Raw genomic sequence first — 20631 nt, 5'->3', positions numbered from 1 at the left:
CTACTTGCATCACTTAGCTTCAGCACCAAATCAATAAATCACCTTATTATTACAAGCTGTTTTATATTATGTAGAGCATATACATAAAATGATTCAGCAAATCAGTTTGATATATCACAAAATAATAAATAAACTATGCAGTCACTCCAACGGTGTCTTTTTAACAGGCGTCTTCAATCCTAAAATAAAGACATTGGTGATATAGCAATTACTGTTAAATCACATGTGCAGTGCATGGTTTATCCCAGTGGTCAACATCACATAGTGACTACACCAAGGTCAGGTATATACTCCGCTTAGCCCACACCAGATGTTACTCTGGGGACTCGATTGATCTATGACACAGTGGAGGGTAAGCCTCAAAGATATCCGACGGTGCTAGCACCACCCGATAGATAGGCCCCACTACCCACCGCAGCCGGCGCCAATAGCCTTGCTGCATGCATCAAACATATATCCGTTTTAATAATTATAAATTGACGAATACAAAACCAGAAGTAAAAATCAATGAGACACTAAACTAACTCTTAATACCTACATCTTATTTATATCGGACAGTGCTCCACCCATCTGAGTCAGTCGGTTTTTCATCATTTCTTTTTGAACGATCTCCTCCTTAAAAGTAAGCGATAAATGTAAAAACTTAAAATTATGAATACTAAACAATAGTTGAAGCAGGTAATAATGAAAACGGACCATGCAAAGCCTGATTTCAATCAGTTCATAGCGCCTTAATACTAACTTACCCCTGCGCCACACTTCATCATCTCTAGAAGCTCCACTACTCCCACGCGGAGGCCCATCTCCTCGCCTAACTGGACCCGAATCTCCACCCCGCCTCCAAGGATCTGATCTGAATATAACAATCACCCAAGAAATTAAACAGAGACTGGAGTTGGAGAAAGATACCAAAAAGTAAGAGAAATGTGCAGTGTATGGTTTATCCCAGTGGTCAACATCACATAGTGACTACACCAAGGTCAGGTATATACTCCGCTTAGCCCACACCAGATGTTACTCTGGGGACACGATTGATCTATGACACAGTGGAGGGTAAGCCTCAAAGACATCCGACAGTGCCTAGCACCACCAGATAGATAGGCCCCACTACCCACCGCAGCTGGCGCCAATAGCCTGACTGCACGTGTCATTTGGAATAACACTAATCATTGAATACAACTTACCCCCGATCACTGTCGGATCGTCGATCATCTCTGTGATCATCGCGACGGCCAAAATCTCTTTCTCTACCAGAATCCTCTCCTTGTCGTGGATGATTATCATATCTTGCATCACCTCCTCTCGACCAACGCTCTTCTCCTCCACGACTCCAACGATCGCTGTCTCCACGTCTTTCAAATCTGTCGTGATCTCCTCGCCTCTCAGATCCACCACGCCATCCACCTCCCGACCTATCATCATCTCTTAAATCGCGTCGTCCGCTATCCTGGCCTCTAAAATCTCTGCAAGGTGCATCGTACTGATCTCTTCGAGCCTCATCACGATTTTCACGACCCCAAGGTCTGTCATCACGACTTTCTGTATCACGTCTAAAAACAAAATCCATACTGATAAGGCCTAACACACATCACTGACAAAGTAATTGTATTCAAGGTTGAATTAACAGAGTTCTAAACATTTACACCCTAGTATAACCATTAGATGCACAATTCTTGCCGCATGTAACAAATGTGAGCTTTTACAAGAATGACTGCCATCATAAGCCAACTACACAGACCTTTTCATCCAAGAGTCATGCTTGGCTGCTTCTCTTTCTCGCCAACCACCAGACCTTCCTGCGCCTGCCGAAGGAGCTATATTTTCTCGATCACGAGCCAATTTTTGCTCGACCTCTAACTCTCGCTGACGTTTTTTAGCAGCCAACTCGTCCAACTTTGCCAAGCGCTCCTCCTCAGCACGTCTTTTACGCTCTTCCTCTTCGATTTCCCTTGCAATTCTTTCTTCTCGTTCTGTGTGTAATCTAACCACATTACAATGCAAATATTTGTTGACACTAACATGATGTAAGCAGTATTCTTCACAAGCATCATATAATTGACAACCTGTGCTTATTCCCTACTCTTACTCTAGGCTGCCAGAATTAACTCGCACTGTATGTCACCAGCGTGAGGTCTTTGTCACATCGGTTAGCCGTTACACCGCTATGTCAGAGCTTTCCAAAAAATAAATGCAACACAAATGAACTCACCTTTGCGGGCTGCTTCATCACGCTCTCGTTGTCTCCGCTCTTCTCTAGCACGCAGCGCCTTCTCCATTCTTTCATGCTTTCGAGCCTCTCGTCTTTCAGCCAAACGTTCAGATCTTTTTTCTGCCAAAAGCTGATTGAAGACATCCAATTTTGCCTAAAGAATAGGATATCACATGTGCAGTGTATGGTTTATCCCAGTGGTCAACATCACATAGTGACTACACCAAGGTCAGGTATATACTCCGCTTAGCCCACACCAGATGTTACTCTGGGGACGATTGATCTATGACACAGTGGAGGGTAAGCCTCAAAAATATCCAACGGCGTTAGCACCACCAGATAGATAGGCCCCACTACCCACCGCAGCCGGCGCCAATAGCCTTGCTGCATGCGTCAACAGACAAACCAAACAAACATCTACAGCTAATAAAAAATTTGCCATATTAAACAATTTTAGGCCACCTAACCTTTAATTTTACCATTTCAAATGCTATTATATAACACTTGATGCAAAAGTAATCATTGCTTCCAACAATGGTCTTCGACTCACATTATATTCATCCTTTCTTGATTCAGTCAACTGTTCAATAAAGGCCTCCTTGTCAGGCACCATTCTGATTAACCTGTCTCTATTCTTCATAGCCAACTCACGATCCTTTTCCAGTTTCCTTATCTACAGAAAATAGCAAAAATAGTTAGCAAAATACTTGATCTCAAAAAAAAAAACAATCACAACTTTTTGTAGCTCATACTGTATGGCTGTCATCAGAACATATATGAATGTGAACAGCAATAGAGAAAATCTAATCAGGCTACAACTGAGAAAATATAAACAATGTCCTTAGAACATACACGCTGGGCTTCCATGATATCCCATTGCTCTCTGTTAGCTTGCGCTTTGTCTTTGACGTGTTGTTCCAGCAGAGGAATTTCTACCAGTCTTTTAGCTCGGATAAAGTAATCTACCTGCAACAATTAGGCCTTATGTAGTGAGCATGCGGTGTTAAACCAAACGACACAAACATTACATATATGACATGAAATGCAACACCACAACAGTGGGGAATGTCTTCCTTTGCTGGAATTGATAATGCATGTGTACAGCCAATAGCTTAGTTTCGTTAGCTGTGACAAAGCAACAAACTTGATCTACACATTTTCATAGCAATAATGTACGTACTTTCTTATCCTGACTTTTTAGCCGTTCCTGAAGCTCTTTCTTCTCTTTCTCCAATTGCTCAACTTGTTTTTGCAGAATGTCATCAGTATCTAACTTCGCCAACTCCTGAAATTGGAAAAAAATCATGAATACCACAACTTTACATTTTTGAAAACCCTGGTGTTCTGTTTTGGAACCTCATGTGATATGTGCTCAACTAAAGCAATTTTACGCAAAAGGTCCAGCATAATATCGCATGACCTGAAAACTAACGCTAAAATAGAATAGCAGCAGTCAACCAAGCTCATGCACGCAACCTGATCATCGCAGTATGGTAATGGCTTGGCGAAAATAGGCACAACAAGGAAAGAAACTTGCCGATTCAGTTAATCCCTCCAACGCTCTAATACCAATATCAGTAGTTTTCAACTGTTCAATACGTTTTCCAACTTCTTTCTTTCTGATATTTTCGTGTTCTTGTTGAGCACGTTGGCGCTCTCTTTCAGCCATCTCTCGCTTCAGACGCAATTCTTCGGCATCACGCAGCTGTTTCTGCTTTTCCCTCTCCCGTTCAAGTTCTTGCTCATCCTAACATCACATCAAACAACTGGTTAACACACGAAAAAGGCAGCTTTCAAGCACTAAGAAATGAATAACGATGTCCGTAACTCTTCTTTACATCAACAAATATCTGGAGATGCACTTTGTTATGGCCACAGAATGATGTAGGCTGTATTTGACACCTAATATACCATGATGATATCTAGCAACAGACCAGCCACGTTAGCAGTAGATCACAGATACTAAAACAAGCTAGACTAACCCGCTCTTTACTAATGATCTCCAACTTTTCTTTACGACTTTCGATCTCATTCTTGCGAGTAAGAATTCGTTCCCGATCTCGCTTCTCTGATTTTTTGTAAGCATCTATCTTTTTGAGCTTGATCTCCAAATTCAAAGCCTGCAATTAAACACTGAAATGACTGACTACACAAAACTAACCATATGGGAGATTATTTTACTGATCTATCTGGCATCAGACAGCCTGGTAGGGCAAGTATCGTGAAACACAGCACCACATCAGAGGGTTCATCCATTGCTGGACCTGATGATTTATGCTTGCAGTCGTCTTGTGAGTTGCATCATTTGCCAGTCATTTACCCAACACATTAAAATATTATTCAGAGAATTGACACTACTCACCTTGTCAGTGTCATCTGCATTTAACTTGGTAATGGCAGAACAAAGAGCTTTTGCCATATGTTGCAACTGGTTCCGCAACTGCTCTCCAGGCATGTGTTGCAAAAATGGTCCTTCCTCCACATCCTCTTGCAGACAGACATTAAGATCAGTACCGAAACTTACAGATTGATTAAGATGATCCAGCCGCACCTATATAGCAGCAAGAGATACTCATTATTACTCAGAGACTCACTTTAAATAGGTTTTAATGTGTCTGACCTTGTTCTTTGCATAACCAGTTAATTGGACATGCACTTTGTTCCAAAGCTAGTTTGATATTGGTTCTAATTGACACCCGGTATACCAATAAGATATCCAGCAACAGTAGAGCCGTAAAAAGCCCATCTAAGAAGCTCCTATTTTAAAGCAAATAATCAAAATGTACTCAAAGAATACTCACAGGCAAATCGATGTTCTTTGCAGCTTGTACAACAATCCTTTCCAACTCAAATGGAGACACGAAGGGTATCAAAGCCCTTAACCTCTCAAATTCTACACACTGATATATTTGTGCAACCTGCAATAAAACGAAATTGGGAGATTAAGAAACTGAGATAGAAACTAAATATATACCATGTTGTACAAATCGTACGAAGTTCAGCAGCAACAAACCACTAAACCAGAATAATTTGTTTGCTTTAGGCCTGTACTGACCAAAACAATGCAAAGCACACTGTCAGCCAGAATAAGCCTTCTTTAAATGCAAATGGTATTGAGATGCTTCGAGATAAATAGTGATCTTTTACATTAGTAGTAGAATTATTCTAAGCCATTACACAATGATAACCATATACTTTTCTTACAAAAATACAATACTTTAGGAATGTTGCGCTGTACAAATAATATGTATATTACTTACCAAGCACAATACTCCCTAGGTTGGGTTTTAATTCTTATAAATCCACTGAGAACAGCCAGATATCTATAAAATAGCTAACTAAAACTGAGTCGACGTTTTAGTGTAACGCTAGTTTTTTACACTTCTAGCATTCCTTTGAAAAAATGAAATAATGACATTCATGTTTTTGTGCAAATTATCGAAAATTAGAAAAAACCACTAAACATGATTGCATTGTATAAAAGCTTTGAACTGCAACCAACTGCGGCTTGTGATTTACCATACCCCTATGTATTTCATTAACTGAGAAAGAAACCTGGTAAATACCTACCAGTTGTACACACCGCAAGTACTATCAACCATACCTGTTTGATGAGCCGAATGACTGTCATCTCTTGCAGAGCATCTACATATCGCGTTAGGTATTCCTGTTGACCAACATAGTCCATACACTTGGACAGTTTGGATGATAAATTCAAGGGATCAAACTCTACTTCCAAACTTAAATACATCGATTTTATTTCTGGACTGGTGTATTGCAGAACATTATTTCTCATCTGCAAAATAAACAATAATTGATGACTGTAAAAGTTGAGCACAAATAACGGATTACGAACCAAAGCATAATCAGTATGTGTTACTTTTATTTGATTTTAGCTCAACAGTTACCAGCATGACAAATGAAGGACCATGCAGGTCGTAGAAGAGCTTTGAAGTAAAAACAACCTGAATGATGCGCTGACAAACCTACCAACTCTTTGATAAGACTAGCTCGTGTTGGCGGATTAGGAACAGCAGAAAGACTCAAAAGAGAGGCTAGTCGACGTCTCTTTTCTGCATCATTGGATTCCAGAAGTTGGTCTATGGAGTAGCGAGTTGGAGGAATTGGTATGGAAAGGGTGGAACATAAAACCCTGTTTGCCATTCTAAAAAACAAGAAAACTGACAGCACGAAAAGACAAAACTACGTATTGACATACAAGCTTGTTTGGCAGTATCTATAACCAGCATGAAAGCTCAAACTGGCTCAAACTTGACTCCAGATTATCTGGCACGAAAATAAAAGGAAGGTAAAGATTTATCATTTTTACCTGCTAGCGCCGTGCATTTCACAAATTGGTATTATATAATTAAGATCTAAATATATACCTAGTAATTTCCTCCTGACTAGGATTCTTCTTCTGCTCTGCTATCAAGACGAATAGACGATGACAAGCCGCTGCATGGAAGAGATGATTTCCAGATTTAAAGAAGACAAGGCTCACATTTTCAAAATAATTGGCTAGAAGTGATGGACGAGGAACTTTTTTAGATCTGATTATAAGGTCATGAATGTCTTCAACAGCTTTGAAAGCTTCCTGTAAAAGTTATTTTAACTATCACACCAATCAGCAATGATAAAAACCAATAACACATCACTAAATGTATCATTAATCACCACCTGCCACAGTTCCATGGAAATTGCGGAGTCGAGTTGGTTCAGACGAGTTTCCAAGTGCATATTCAAACTGTCTGGATTATTGAGAGAGACTGCATTAGCTTGCGTGTGTGTCTTTTCTACTATTTGCTTCAAGTGATTTCTCAACTAAAAGTATAACGAAATAGCTACTTATTGCAAAGAATCGGGTTTTTGCTTTTGACAGAATATGTAAGAGGCAAACTTAACCTGATTCACATACATTATCGCAAAGCTTTCGAAATTCCGTCTTTCTAGTGTACTTCAAGCAGAAATCAAATGCCTGCTTGGCTATGTCATGGTATAATCTTTCAACACGGTTGTTATTTCTAAGTAAGTCTAGACATTGCCGATAAGATTCCCACAAAAACTTGACCCAAGGCGTTAGAATAGCCCGGTCTGACCTGTCTTGAGCATCTTCAGCTGTCACCGCAGCAAGCAATAAGCTACAATGAACATTTGTACAATAAACTCACAACGACTTATAGATATTTAGAAGGACCAAATATCCTAGCAATATGACAGGCTACAAAGATGGGATAGTTTCAAGTTTTAATACGACCATGCTTGGCCCAGACGGGTTGTAAAACAACTACCCAAATTTAGTTGGAAGACAATTTTAATCACACCAAGAAATCGAAAATTGTAACAGCTACAATAAGCAATACAGAGATGGATTGTACGATTTCAACATGATGCACAATGTATAGCACAGTACACAATGCTGCAAGTCAATTCATTTTGCACAGTAAAACATGGTGCTTGCTAGTTTAACAAAACTAACAAACCCTCCGAAGTGCATGCAAAAAATATCAAGTTTACAAGGCAAACGAAATACCTTTCTGGCGTTTGAATGATATCCAAATCATCAATGTCTAGACAGGTTTGCTGAGATTCCTCTCGAGCAGCTTCAGTTTTTTGAGAGGCGAGGTCTAGGTAATGTCTTATCACAGTGTCAAGTGATTTCACATTGACCTAAAACGATGGCAAACTTTAAGCATGAAGGAAACATTTGTTATATTAACAAAAACACAATATGAGCTGTTGCGTACCATTTGGCAAATGTTTTTGTACTGATAGAGACCCTCTTTGGCGAGGTGACTTTTTTTCAAGTCGACACACAATTCTAAATAACGCATCATTATGGGTTCGTGCGTTTTCTGCCATGTTCGATGTCGTTTACTTTTGATCACATCATATAGAACATCTAACGCTTGTTCCGGCTTTGACACACCCATAAACTCTGCAATAAAATAAGAAAATGTTTAGTAGATTAAATGCAAAATATCACTCAAGAGTAGCATTAACATTTTATTAGGTTTACCTCAGATAATTTAGAACACTCTAAAAAACTACCTAGTGGTATAAGGGTTTAACGCTAGTATATCGAATTCGTACAATATGAACATTTAACATCAGATAAAACTAACCACCAGCTCTCTTGAGCGCATTTTCGGGCTTTTGGAAGTACGTCGGCATCGCTTACAACTGCGAAGAGAAAATTTACAGACTAGCGCGTGCGTGAAGCTACCCTCCCGGGCGATGGCATGGAAGAAAAAGGATGTACACGTGACAAGCGGGAGAGATAACTGATAAAATCTAGCCTTCAACATGTATTTTTTGGAATAAAATGTTTAACATATACTTTTAATTTTTTAGAATAATGTTATTTTTAAAATTATATCTAATATACTATACATAATACATCTGATTTTCCTAATTTTGTTGAGCGATGCGAGTATATAGAAGCATCCGTTTAAACTTCGTCCAATAATTTACCTCTGTGTTGACATTTGACCAATCATTGCAACATTTCCCATCCTCCGTTCAATTCTAAAAGCCCGTTCCTAGTGTAGCAAAATAAACAACGAATAAGATTGTTCAAAAATTACATTCTTGCATCGCAGCCCACAACAGTACGGATAAACCCTTTTAGTATACAGTCACTGGAATGTTATAGTAAGTTAAATTGTTGTAACATTTTTATATCATGCTAATATGCTTGCAAAAATAATTGCAAGAGACGTTCAATCATAATGTGGAGCAACGTTATATTGTATTGCATATTAATGTTTTTTATTAGTAATTTGAAATGAGATTGTTTATTGACAAAAATAAGAGGACTAGCCAAAAGCCCAGCTATCAATAAGAAATGATTTATGGGCACGCCAGAACAGATTAGGTCAGTTTTTCTGTCGTGAAATTCTCGTAAGAATCAAAGAGTGATCTCTGCGCATTAAATTTCCTCCTTCATTGCTTAGCCAAATATTATATAATAAAACTGAGCAAATTAACATTTTTGGATAGCTTTTATTAAGCTTTCCATTTTTATAACATATTGCTATCATGAATAATGGAAATTACATTTACCATATTTATTCTACTGGTACGTTCCAACTTCACATATCAGGTCTCCATCAGCCTATCAAAATGCTTTGAGCTAATATAAACAAACTTAATTTTATAATTGAATGTAGCCATTTATGGTTAAATTGCTGGACTGCTAGGTGTTCGTTTTAACAATGATATACAGCCCCCTGGGAGCTGTATATCATTGGTTTTAACAACAACAAATTTCCTTGATGCAAAGAAGATTTAATCATTGAGTAAATTGTGGCACGTTTTCTTTTTATATGAGCTTAAGGTCTAAGCTGTTTAAAAATTTGTGAGCAGTTACATCTTTGGCAAACAATAGTTTCATGAGTTGGTGTCCATTTCATCAACAGTCTTGAGCATCTTTGCATGCATTGCTAGTTGTCTTCGAAGCTCTAGAAACGTTGTCACCTCTGTGGTGCTGCATTTGAGGCTGTCATTCAATTTTGACGATGAAAGAAAAAATAATTTCTTTTACTTTGTTTTAATTTTAAAATAAAATACCGGTCATGTGCAAGCACAAAATGTAGTTTATTAATATTGTTTTGTAGGATAAAGTTGCTGGCTCCACATGGTACAGCAGAACTTTTTGGCAAACAATTGAGATTTTGAAGCAAAATATTAAAGCATATTACTAATGCGAACTAAAATATAGGTCTAGTATACCCAAAAAATATTTGGGTTTTCTGGTTTAGGCCCTATACCTATTTATTGTTATCTTTTGAATGGGAATAGCTGTTGATTCACATGATAACATTAAGGCTATGGCCAACCTTGATAACATGAGCATATCTGCTCATGAGCCAAAAGCTTTGAAATCAACTGGAATCATAGCTTTGTAAATATTTACTTTAGTCTGCATCAAATAATCAGCCATAGTTTCATGATTGATGTTCAATTTCAGATATACCACATGAATCAACATATATTAAAAAACTATGTCGGACGATGAGAATTTGTGCTAGTTAATACTCTATCCAATCTTTATACATTATGTTTACTCATCATGTAAGAGACTGCAGTTTATAATTTTGAAGTTATTGCAGCTTCATTGACCCTTCCAAAGAGTTTATGCAATTGTTACTATCTCTGCTTCGTAATCAACAGATTCTTTAGCCTTAATTAGTTCAGTTATATATGCTTGAGGTACATGGGTGGCATTCAGACTCCAGTCTCACATTGTAGAACAAGTAGATTAGTTGTGAGACATGATGTTCACACTGGTACATGATGGATGACTCGCAGAGCCCATATACATAATCAGCAATAGTAAATAATTAATGCTTGTAGACTATGATAACTAACTGCTTGATGTTTAGCAAAAATGTTTGGTAAACTTTAAAAATGCTTTAATTGGATTCATCTGTAGATTACTCTTCAATTTTCAGAGTACTTGTCTTGTTAATTGCGTATTGTTGAAAGCTGCATGCAACCTCATTTGTTTTGCTGTGAAAACTCATTCTGTTGCGGATAGCAGAGTTAAATGCATTTAGCAAATTCTTTGATTTAGTCTCTTAACTACTTTTTATAAAGCTTATTTTTGCTATACTCACATACATAGAGCACAATTGAAACCAAGCTCATTCTTAAAGCTCTAACTAATATGGAATGTACTCGGATACTTTGTTAGCTGAAATTATTTTTTCTGATCTTTTATTTATTTTGAATCATTCAAGATTTCATATATATGCCACTTACTAATGGTCTAAGTCCACATGCTAACTAGTTTTTCACAGTGTTGATGTTAGGCACAATTTTGAACCAATATTTTAGTATTAACCAATTTAATACAATAAAAAAGTTGTTGGGATATGATTTCAAGTCTGATTTTGAATACTAAACACTATTGATGTAGAAATGCTGTCTATCACAAGTGCCCGAAAATAAGCATTCTCTTATAACTGTTTATTATTGCTTGTGAGACCGCAATGCCACCTGCAAGCTAAGAAATACTCTTTGTTAAAGGTTGATTTGCAACAAAATTCACATTACAGTTATTTGGCATCAAAAGATTCACCATGTTTTACTCTGTTGTGTTGTAAGTGGCACATATGTGGAAATGTGATTACAAGCTCTTAAAAGCTCAAAAACGAAAAGCCGCCGTAGATTGGAATCTCTTTATTTCTCTGATGTAGTCATGAAATTTGGTTATCGTCTTGTCATGTGATGTTCTCACGTGAATTGAAAGGCCAATAAAAAGTTCAATATAAAACTTATCGTAGCACTAGTTTATGACAAACACTTCGGGGTTTACCGAAAACCCCGTATCAAATATAGATGCTCGCTACTTCAGTTTTGTTTCGGCATTATTCAATCAAGTCGGAATCTGATCACGTGACCCACTACATCGCAAATATTTTTTGCAGCACTTTTCGATTATCACAGGTGACCAACAGGCTTGTCATGATTATCAGACAATAATATGCACTCCTTTGAGCTAAGGTTAAAAAGTTAAACGAATTTTTATGGTAAGTTATAAAATATCACTGCTAAAAGTGACAGCATTACAATGACGATAAAATAGACGCGTAAGAACAATAGACATGGTTTTATTGAATGCGTGAAGTATATTTGTGAAAATATTTCGATGAATAAGGTTGCATGAAAGTGTAAACAGAAACCATCTACCACAACTACGTCACATTTGAGCTGTTTTGGAAAGAGAATCCAAACTACGGCGATCTCGTGTGGCTGCGATTAACTGTTGGTTTTTTAGCTTTTAAGAGCTTGTAATCACATTCCCACATATTTGCACCTACAACACAACAAAGAAAGACATGGTGAATCTTTTCATATCAAATAACTGTAATGTGAATTTTGTTGCAAGTCAACCTTTAAGTGTCAACGTTCCTGCTTTTATAGTCCCTTTGGCTAAATAAGGATCAGTGCAATTATGCTTTTTCAAATGATCACGTTTTCAAGAAATAGGCAATGTATTTGTATCCTTTGCTCCAATAATAACATATACATTGCTGTAAGTGATATTTCCTTTTGCTCTGTGGCGAAATCTCTTTTCTGGCCTCTGAAGCTAGCTCCAAGTTTGTATTAATCATTCTTGATCACCAGAATACACTATTCAGCTCTTAATCCTCATGGTTATTTGACTGTAATACTAGTGATGTCTGCTGACGTTTGAGTAGTGGCAAACACATTCACTAATGGTTGTTGGCATCTTGCTTACCCCTAAAACATTTCGCTATATGGTAATTGGATACTATTATAACACCATAGTTTGCTGTTCATCGCTAGCATGAATGGGTCTTTGTGCTAGTGTTTTCATTTGAATCATTTTTTATTGTGTTAAGTTTGTTGTCCGTGTAATTGATTTGCGGCTACTCAACTTGTAGTCTCGCTTTTTAGAAATAGCTCTAATGTATGCAGTATATGTATACACATTCACAACTGGTTTAGGAACACATCGGGGTGCCATTAGATTTGAATGTTTGCATATATACACTTTCTCTACCCAAATATATTTGGGTAGTGAAAGGTTTGTAGCATGATGTAAGATATTAAGCTGGTTTGTGTAGTTTACAGTTACTCTTGTGAATTCATTCCTCTATTTAAGTAACTTTTATTGCTGTTTGCATATTTTTGTTTTAAAGTTTTTCCAGCTTACAAATTGAACATATTCATTAATCCAACAATGATTTACTTTGAGCTTTAATTTCCAGAGACTCACTCCTCTTCGAGAGAATCTTGCACCTTGTCACAATATGATCAACAATGTTGATTCTAATGACTTTTGTAAAAAAGCAAGTTCCTCTGCTCATGCTAATTTGACTTTTACATTGGGCAGTTTGAAAATGGATTATTTAATTCTTGCTACAGATAACAGAGACTACTAACTTATAGCTACTATCACCAACAAGACTAGCTGCTATTATCTACAGTTAGACTACTAGCTGCTATCAACATGGTTACTAGCTAGTATCAACACGATTACTAGCTAACATCATCACGATTACTAGCTACTATTAACACTATTACTAGCTACTATCAACACTATTGCTAGCTACTATCAACACTATTACTAGCTACTATCAACACGATTACTAGCTATTATCAACACGACTACTAGCTACTATCAACACGACTACTAGCTATTATCAACACGACTACTAGCTACTATCAACACGACTACTAGCTACTATCAACACTATTACTAGCTACTATCAACACGATTACTAGCTATTATCAACACGACTACTAGCTACTATCAACACGACTACTAGCTACTATCAACACGACTACTAGCTACTATCAACACGATTACTAGCTAACATCATCACGATTACTAGCTACTATTAACACTATTACTAGCTACTATCAACACTATTACTAGCTACTATCAACACTATTACTAGCTACTATCAACACGATTACTAGCTATTATCAACACGACGACTAGCTACTATCAACACGACTACTAGCTACTATCAACACGGCTACTAGCTACTATCAACACGACTATTACTGTGGCTAACATCATCACGACTACTAGCTACTATAAAAACGATTACTAGCTACTATCAACAATAGTCTCAGCTGGTAGATACAGATACACTTTGCTTGTTTCAAGAACCATCAACCCCATTCCGAATTACTTGTAATGATTGGCCATGAAGTTTGGCATTTCACCATACATGTATTTGCTCACTGCTTGACCGATTATTTTGCTTGTTTGACTTTCTATGAGACAATTGCATCTCTGTACACTATTTTTGTAGATGTCACACGGGATAGAGGTTTAAGATGTTAGAGTGAGGATGCTAGCAGCAATCAAGTTTCTCCAAGCCCAGTCCTGCTTTAGCTAGGTCATTTTCCTCCTTGTTTATTGCCATCAGCCAGTAGTTTGTTTATGTTTGTCCTACCGATGTCTCCAGCGTATACTTTACGCTCAGTTGTTATTGCTCACTGCGCTCCACGCTCTTCTACTGCATGTATTAGAACAACATACAAGTCTCGTGAACTGGTGTCAGGAGACCTGTACTTCCAAGATATATTCTTGTCTGACTATCAGACCGAGTTAATGAGGAATTACTTTGATTATAAAATGTTAGGCTGTATATTAGGTAATGTATAGTAATATTAGGTGCTGTTAAGTATTTTGATGGTATCGTTTTCAAAATTTTAAATAAAAATCATAAATATTTGGAGTTAAAAACGTACATAATGTTTTTAATTTTTAAAGAGATTTCAAGGTTTTAAAGTTAAAGAAATGGCTGCTATTATGTCATACAGTGTTCCTGAAGAGTTTTCTGATCGTTCAGCAAAACGCCTTAAAGGTTGACTTGCAAGAAAATTCACATTACAGCTGTTTGGTATCAAAAGGTTCACCATATCTTTCTCTGCTGTGTTGTAGGTGTAAAATATGTGAAAATGTCATTACAAGCTCTTAAAAGCTCAAAAACGAACAGTTAATCGCAGCCATCACGAAAACGCCGAAGTTTGGAATCTCTTTATTTCGATGACGTGCTCAAACATTGTGGTTATTGTTTTGACATGTGATGTTATCACGTGAAATGAAAGGCCAATAAACGGCTCAATGTAAAATGTCTCGTAGCACTAATTTATGACAAACACTTCGGGTTTTACCGGGAAAGCCCGTATCGAATGTAGATGCTCACTACTTTACAATTTCGTTTCAGCCTGGTCTAATCATCTAGCTGTAATCTGATCATGTGACCCATACTTCCTGCCAAATGGCCTGAACAATTTCTGCAGCATTTTTCGACTATCACAAGTGACCAACAGGCTCCTCATGTTTATCAGAGGATGATACACACTCCTTCGAGCAAAGGTTAAAAAATTAAACGAATTTTTACGGTAGGTTCTGAGATATCAGTGCTCAAAGTGACAGCATTACAATGATGATGAAATAGACGTGTAAGGACAATAGACATGGTTTTATTGAATGCGTGAAGTATATTTGTAAAAATATTTCGACGAATGAGGTTGCATGAAAGTGTAAACAGAAGCCACCGTGTTCAACTACGTCCCATTTGAGCCGTTTAGAAAAGGGATCTATGGTGTTTTCGTAATGGCTGCGATTAACAGTTCGTTTTGAGTTTTTAAGAGCTTGTAATCACATTTCCACATATTTGGCACCTACAACACAGCAGAGTAAGACATGGTGAATCTTTTGATACCAAATACCTGTTATGTGAATTTTCTTGCAAGTTAACCTTTCAAGTTTTCAGGTAAGATTGTAAACCACGTTATGGACGAATCCGAAAACAAAGGATATAATTTAGACCTTAGTAACTTTGAATCAGAGTGTAGTTCTGATGATTGTGACAATCAATCTTCTCAGGTACACCGTCACTAAAATCATGACAACCATTACAGCATTAATGAGAAAAATGATTGGTTAATGATGTAACCGAGTCATTATTAGTACTACTTTGTAGACGCTTTTCTACTGATAATTTTTTATCACGGGTTCGTAAAAAGATCAATAAATGTCAAAGGGGCGGGCAAGTAGAAGTTGCGTTCAATTAAAGGGTGGCTTTGTATTCTTCAATTCGTCTTCTATAGTGGTGTTCTATTAGAGGTGACGCTCAAATAAAGATTACGATTCAAATAGAGGTTTTATGGTAGTTTTTTATTTCCTCATGTTTTCGTTTTAACTTTTACCAGACTTTTCACTCAAGTGTCCCATGATAACCACTACGGCACGTTCATATGGAGACATTAATTAGTGCAGTAAATCCAGCATAACTTACTTATCCCACCTCCTCAAAAACTCACAAGTATCCTGGTGAACATGTTCTCCGTGTATGTTACAGGTCAAATGTCACGGCACATCTTTTTATTGAGGCTGGTATTCAAGTGGTGTTTGGGTTATGAGAACGGCTGAGCTAGTTCAATATGTCACATTATAATATAAAATGCTGTAGTTGGTTGCCGGATAGATGTGCCTACATGTACAAGCATTTGATGAGGAAATATGTACAGTAATAACAACCTTGTAGCAACACATGACTACAAACTTTCTCATGCGGTAATCTTGGTTCCATTAATAACGTCTTTCTTTGTGATACAGAACATGCTATCCCAAAAGAGACGCAAAAAGAGACAAGCCCACGGGTTAAAGACTGTCGAAATATATCGTGGGAAGCAAGGCTATGGATTTACCATTTCTGGACACCAGCCATGCATCTTGGGAAATATTGTAGCAGGGAGTCCAGCAGACTCTCAAGGTAAGTCGGTGGCAGGCCCCTGGTGCTATAATTTGTCGATAAAATCAAAGACATTTCTTGATCTTCAGCACTGGCAAATTTGTGTACTGTTTACTGTAAATAGAGATTCATGTGACCACATTTACTTTCTCAGGAAGCTTGGATGCTACATGTATTTTCTGGCGCAGAAACTCACTAAATAAGTATATATCTGTAAATACAGTAGATTGATGCCGGTTGGCTGTTCCTTGCTGGGCCATCTGACGGCTGGTCAGCAAGACTCAAACTATGGTATTTCAACTTGAAATTTCTCTTCACGTCTGAACATTGGTTTTTGTGAGTATTTGTTCACATTTACTTTTGGTTAGCCTGTCTTGACAAACTGTTGTTTATGTGGAGTTGTCCCCCAGCGAGCGGGGCGAGCAAAACAACAGCTTGTCATAATACGCACTGCACCTGATGCATCAGCTGCACCGAAAGGGAGTTGTTTTCTTCCGTCTATGCGGCTTGGCTGCGATGTTATGTCGATTGTCCATTGGTAATCAAAACGGATTTAGCGCAAAAATTGATGTAGAAAAAAATAAGACAGCAGTGTTTAACCAGAGACCAGTATCTGCGGTGAACTTTAGTTGAACTTAAGAACTTAGGCAACAACAGCAACTAAACATGTTGTTATTTGTGCGCTCAGTCAGTTTCATTTGTATTTTTGTATCAGTCTTAATTATTTGTTCTTATTGATTTTATTTTTAATTTATTTTATTCTTAAGTTTTACTAAATTTTATCGCAGAGTCTGGTCTCTGGTTAAACGTTTTTTTTTTCAACATAAATTTTTGCGCTAAATCTGTTATGATTGCCAAGGGAGCGACCGACATAACATCACAGCCAAGTTGCATAGGAGGAAGAGAACAACTCCCTTCCAGTGCAGCTGATGCATCAGGTGCAGTGCGTATTGTGACAAGCTGTTGTTTTGCTCGCTCTGCTCGACGGGGGACAACTCCGCAAAAACAACAGTTTGTCAAGACAGGCTAACTTTTGGTATGCAAGTACTGTTTGAAAATAAAATTCTAAGGAACAAATATTTTAGTTCAGAAGTTTAGACATTTGAAACAAGAGATCTTCAACTATAAAATGATTGTTGTCTGTATAATGTATTTCATTTTATTAGACGGCCACCTAATTCATAGCTGTCAGTGTCACAATAAGGAGACCGAATCTTGCAATACGTTTGCTTCCTAGCAATTATAAAGGCTGCTCACCTATAGAAGGCTGGCAGTTTATTATTTACGTATGTGTGCGTGTGGTCTTTAGATGGCGACAATGATTAGGCAGAGACTCTGTAATTACTGTTGTTGACAACGTCTGCGTACGCTGCTATACACTAGATTAGTGGGTGAACAAGGTTTCAACAGCATGTTTTACTTTTTGACGCAAAAATATCATAGCTAAGGCTGTGTTTCTGGAAGCTAACTATACCCAGCATCTGTAACAAATGAAGTCCTAGCAAATGAAGTCCTTAACAAAAGTGATTCACTCTATCTATACGTGAATAAGATGATTTCTAATGTATGTTTCATAAAGGGGTTTCCATTTTCCTGGTTTAGAATTTTCATAGGCTAATTCCCAGATGGGAGGGGAGAAAAGGAGGGCAAGGGTCATGGTCGTAGCAGATGTGAAAACACGACTGCATCACAAATAAAAATATTCGCTAATGCACTCTAATATTTGCATTCCGCTTTATTTCAAGGACACAAACTTGCTCACTGCTTTGATTCTTCGTACACGAAAAGGTATTTGCTAGTGTTCCAGCGTGCATTTCTAATATGTGGGTTCATACTTCTGTCAAGGAGTATGATTGTGATTATTTATCCCACTTGCGACTTGATTCTATACAGTTGACATGTGATGAAGTCTGTCAGTTCTCTCACTGCTGATTACATTACTTTGTTTTCTGCCAAATGCAGGCAGCTATGGAGAACATAGCTGGAGAACATAGCGCTGATGCAATCATTTACTAGAGCTGAAGTGTTTTGTGGTATACACATAAATTGCTATGGTATTATTATAGTAAATGCTGTAAGTAAAAACAATAGAGACATAGAATAGTTATAATGCTGCTAGAACATGCCAGGTTTGAAGGATGGTGACCACCTGGTGACGGTGAATGGTCAGGCAGTATCTCAGCTCACCCATGACCAGATAGTCCTTGCTATTGGCTCCTCCAGTCGCCTGCTGCGATTGCAAATAGCTGAGGGCAGCAAAGTGCAGCAGCATCACGACTCTGACTCTTCGGATGAGCACTACGTGAAACCAAGGTAATGTGTGTATGTGAGAGAGAGAGAGTTAGTATGAACTATGAGAGAGAGTTAGTATGGACTATGTGAGAGAGTTAGTATGAACTATGAGAGAGAGAGTTAGTATGAACTATGAGAGAGAGAGTTAGTATGGACTATGAGAGAGAGAGTTAGTATGGACTATGTGAGAGAGTTAGTATGTACTATGAGAGAGAGAGTTAGTATGGACTATGAGAGAGAGAGTTAGTATGGACTATGAGAGAGAGAGTTAGTATGGACTATGAGAGAGAGAGAGTTAGTATGAACTATGAGAGAGTGAGTTAGTATGGACTATGAGAGAGAGTTGGTATGGACTATGAGAGAGTGAGTTAGTATGGACTATGAGAGAGAGTTGGTATGTACTATGAGAGAGTGAGTTAGTATGGACTATGAGAGAGAGAGAGTTGGTATGGACTATGAGAGAGAGAGAGTTAGTATGTACTATGAGAGAGAGGGTTAGTATGGACTATGAGAGAGAGAGTTAGTATGTACTATGTGTGAGAGAGTTAGTATGGACTATGAGAGAGAGAGTTAGTACGAATTAAGAATGAATAAGAAATTGGTGAGTGTTAGGATTTGTGTACCCCTAAGTATATAAATAAGTGGGTTTGCAAGGCTGTGTTAGTGACTCCATTACAGAGTATTATGTTTTCTCCCATTTCTGTTGAAAACATCCTAATTCCCTTATTTCTTAACGCTTATTCGACTTTCTCAAACATGAACCTCATATTTGCTGGAGTCATTTTATTATGACTGCTTGTTCGTATTGTTTTCATGTATGTTACCTTTAATATTACTTTTTTCTCTTTGTCATTAGACGCAGTCCACAAATGCATTTATCCTATTGATATGATGCTGGAATCTTCACATTTATCAGAATGTTTTAATGTAATCATTTGCATTTCTGCATAGGTACACACATAGAACTAGGTCAAGGTCGAATTTAAAGACCAATCATACATCCGCTCATCCGCAAGCTGGTAAAAAGGCAGCAGCCAACTCTCTGCAGTTCCCTAGTCACCAGGTAGGGGCAGACAGCCGCTTCTAATTCCGTATACAAAATTAGGCTACGCTTTCAAAGAAATATTTGTCAGAACTTCATACTAATCTTGTGTATCCAGTTACCTCAATCACAAATTTGAAATGTTTTTGCTTTTCAATTTAAATTCTTGGCTGATCAGATAACAGTTGTGGAAGTTGGCATTAAATATGTTGTTGCTTTTGATCTGCAATCATTTGAGTCTATTATTCACTTGTGTAAGCTAATTTAGCTTGTTAAAATCATTACTGTATCAGTGAGTTTTACTCAGTATTATACATGTAGGTGTGTCAATCAGCCACTCAAAGGAGGTGTGATACAAGAATTAAACCTAACCAGTAAAGACTCAAATGCATGCTCATAATATCAACAGGCGTGACATAATATCAACACGGTGTGACCCAATAGTGTTAGAAACTAAGAAATACTGTCACATTCTGCCTCAGACCAATAACTAAATTTTGATTTGGCTCCCCTGGCATTTTTTGTGTGCAATGGTATGTTCAACTGCAGTAAATAACTATGTGTTTGCTCAGCTACCCGAGCAATAATTCATATAATTGTATAATATAGCAGAACTTTTTAAAATCAGGCTAGTAAAATGTAGTTAATTGTCACAAGATATAAGTAATTTTGATTTAACAGCGGTTAAAATGCAATATTACTAAACTTTACTGATCTGTCAAATATTGTTATTGTGAGACAGCAAGTGTTTAAATTCTTTAGCCATTAGGTTTTCTAACAAAGCACCCACGATGTTATGCGTACTGGAAGTGGTTTTGCTGACTAATATTTTAGAC

The 20631-nt window shown here is 37.5% G+C and overlaps 2 protein-coding genes across 9 annotated transcripts in view; one reads left to right on the top strand and one right to left on the bottom strand.

Annotated features, from left to right (window-relative positions):
• Positions 1-38: 38 nt before the first annotated feature.
• On the bottom strand, positions 39-8453 carry LOC137395010 (eukaryotic translation initiation factor 3 subunit A-like). 3 transcript variants are annotated; one of them, XM_068081791.1, is made up of 21 exons: positions 8335-8453; positions 7957-8147; positions 7743-7879; positions 7128-7350; positions 6890-7033; positions 6598-6806; positions 6200-6374; positions 5814-6005; positions 5011-5127; positions 4572-4760; positions 4192-4329; positions 3747-3956; positions 3390-3494; positions 3062-3175; positions 2760-2882; positions 2210-2363; positions 1739-1970; positions 1185-1550; positions 747-853; positions 539-615; positions 39-179 (listed from the first exon to the last, which is right to left on the bottom strand). In XM_068081791.1, exons 1-20 carry the CDS (start codon positions 8381-8383, stop codon positions 542-544), a joined length of 3249 nt encoding a protein of 1082 aa, XP_067937892.1. In that variant the 5' UTR covers positions 8384-8453; the 3' UTR covers positions 39-179; positions 539-541. The 3 variants fall into 3 exon arrangements, 2 of the variants coding, with proteins under 2 accessions (XP_067937892.1, XP_067937893.1); XM_068081792.1 differs by lacking the exons at positions 6598-6806; positions 6890-7033; positions 7128-7350; XR_010978428.1 differs by lacking the exons at positions 39-179; positions 539-615; positions 747-853 and having other exon boundaries at positions 1412-1550; positions 1739-1981.
• A 274-nt stretch (positions 8454-8727) lies between these two features.
• Positions 8728-20631, top strand: part of LOC137393456 (regulator of G-protein signaling 12-like) — an 87921-nt gene continuing 76017 nt past the window's right edge. For all 6 annotated transcript variants that reach the window (XM_068080016.1, XM_068080019.1, XM_068080017.1 and 3 more), the window contains exons 1-5: positions 8728-8863; positions 14008-14094; positions 16326-16482; positions 18591-18774; positions 19705-19816. In XM_068080016.1, the coding sequence (XP_067936117.1) occupies positions 16329-16482; positions 18591-18774; positions 19705-19816 (450 nt within the window). In that variant the 5' untranslated portion in view covers positions 8728-8863; positions 14008-14094; positions 16326-16328. The remainder of the gene's footprint in view (positions 8864-14007; positions 14095-16325; positions 16483-18590; positions 18775-19704; positions 19817-20631) is intronic.

The sequence above is a fragment of the Watersipora subatra genome, chromosome 4 (assembly GCF_963576615.1).
Source record: "Watersipora subatra chromosome 4, tzWatSuba1.1, whole genome shotgun sequence".
Lineage (NCBI taxonomy): Eukaryota > Metazoa > Bryozoa > Gymnolaemata > Cheilostomatida > Watersiporidae > Watersipora > Watersipora subatra.
This window is presented reverse-complemented; position numbering and strand designations above follow the sequence as displayed.

What these genes read in the sequence shown, in the direction of transcription:
- LOC137395010 (XM_068081791.1), bottom strand. Translation starts at nt 8,383, where the DNA reads ATGCCGACGTACTTCCAAAAGCCCGAAAATGCGCTCAAGAGAGCTGGT. An exon ending in AGATCATTAGTAAAGAGCGG is followed by an intron (nt 3,957 to 4,191) that starts GTTAGTCTAGCT and finishes ATGTGATGTTAG; the next exon opens with GATGAGCAAGAACTTGAACG. An exon ending in CGATCCGACAGTGATCGGGG is followed by an intron (nt 854 to 1,184) that starts GTAAGTTGTATT and finishes TGTTATATTCAG; the next exon opens with ATCAGATCCTTGGAGGCGGG.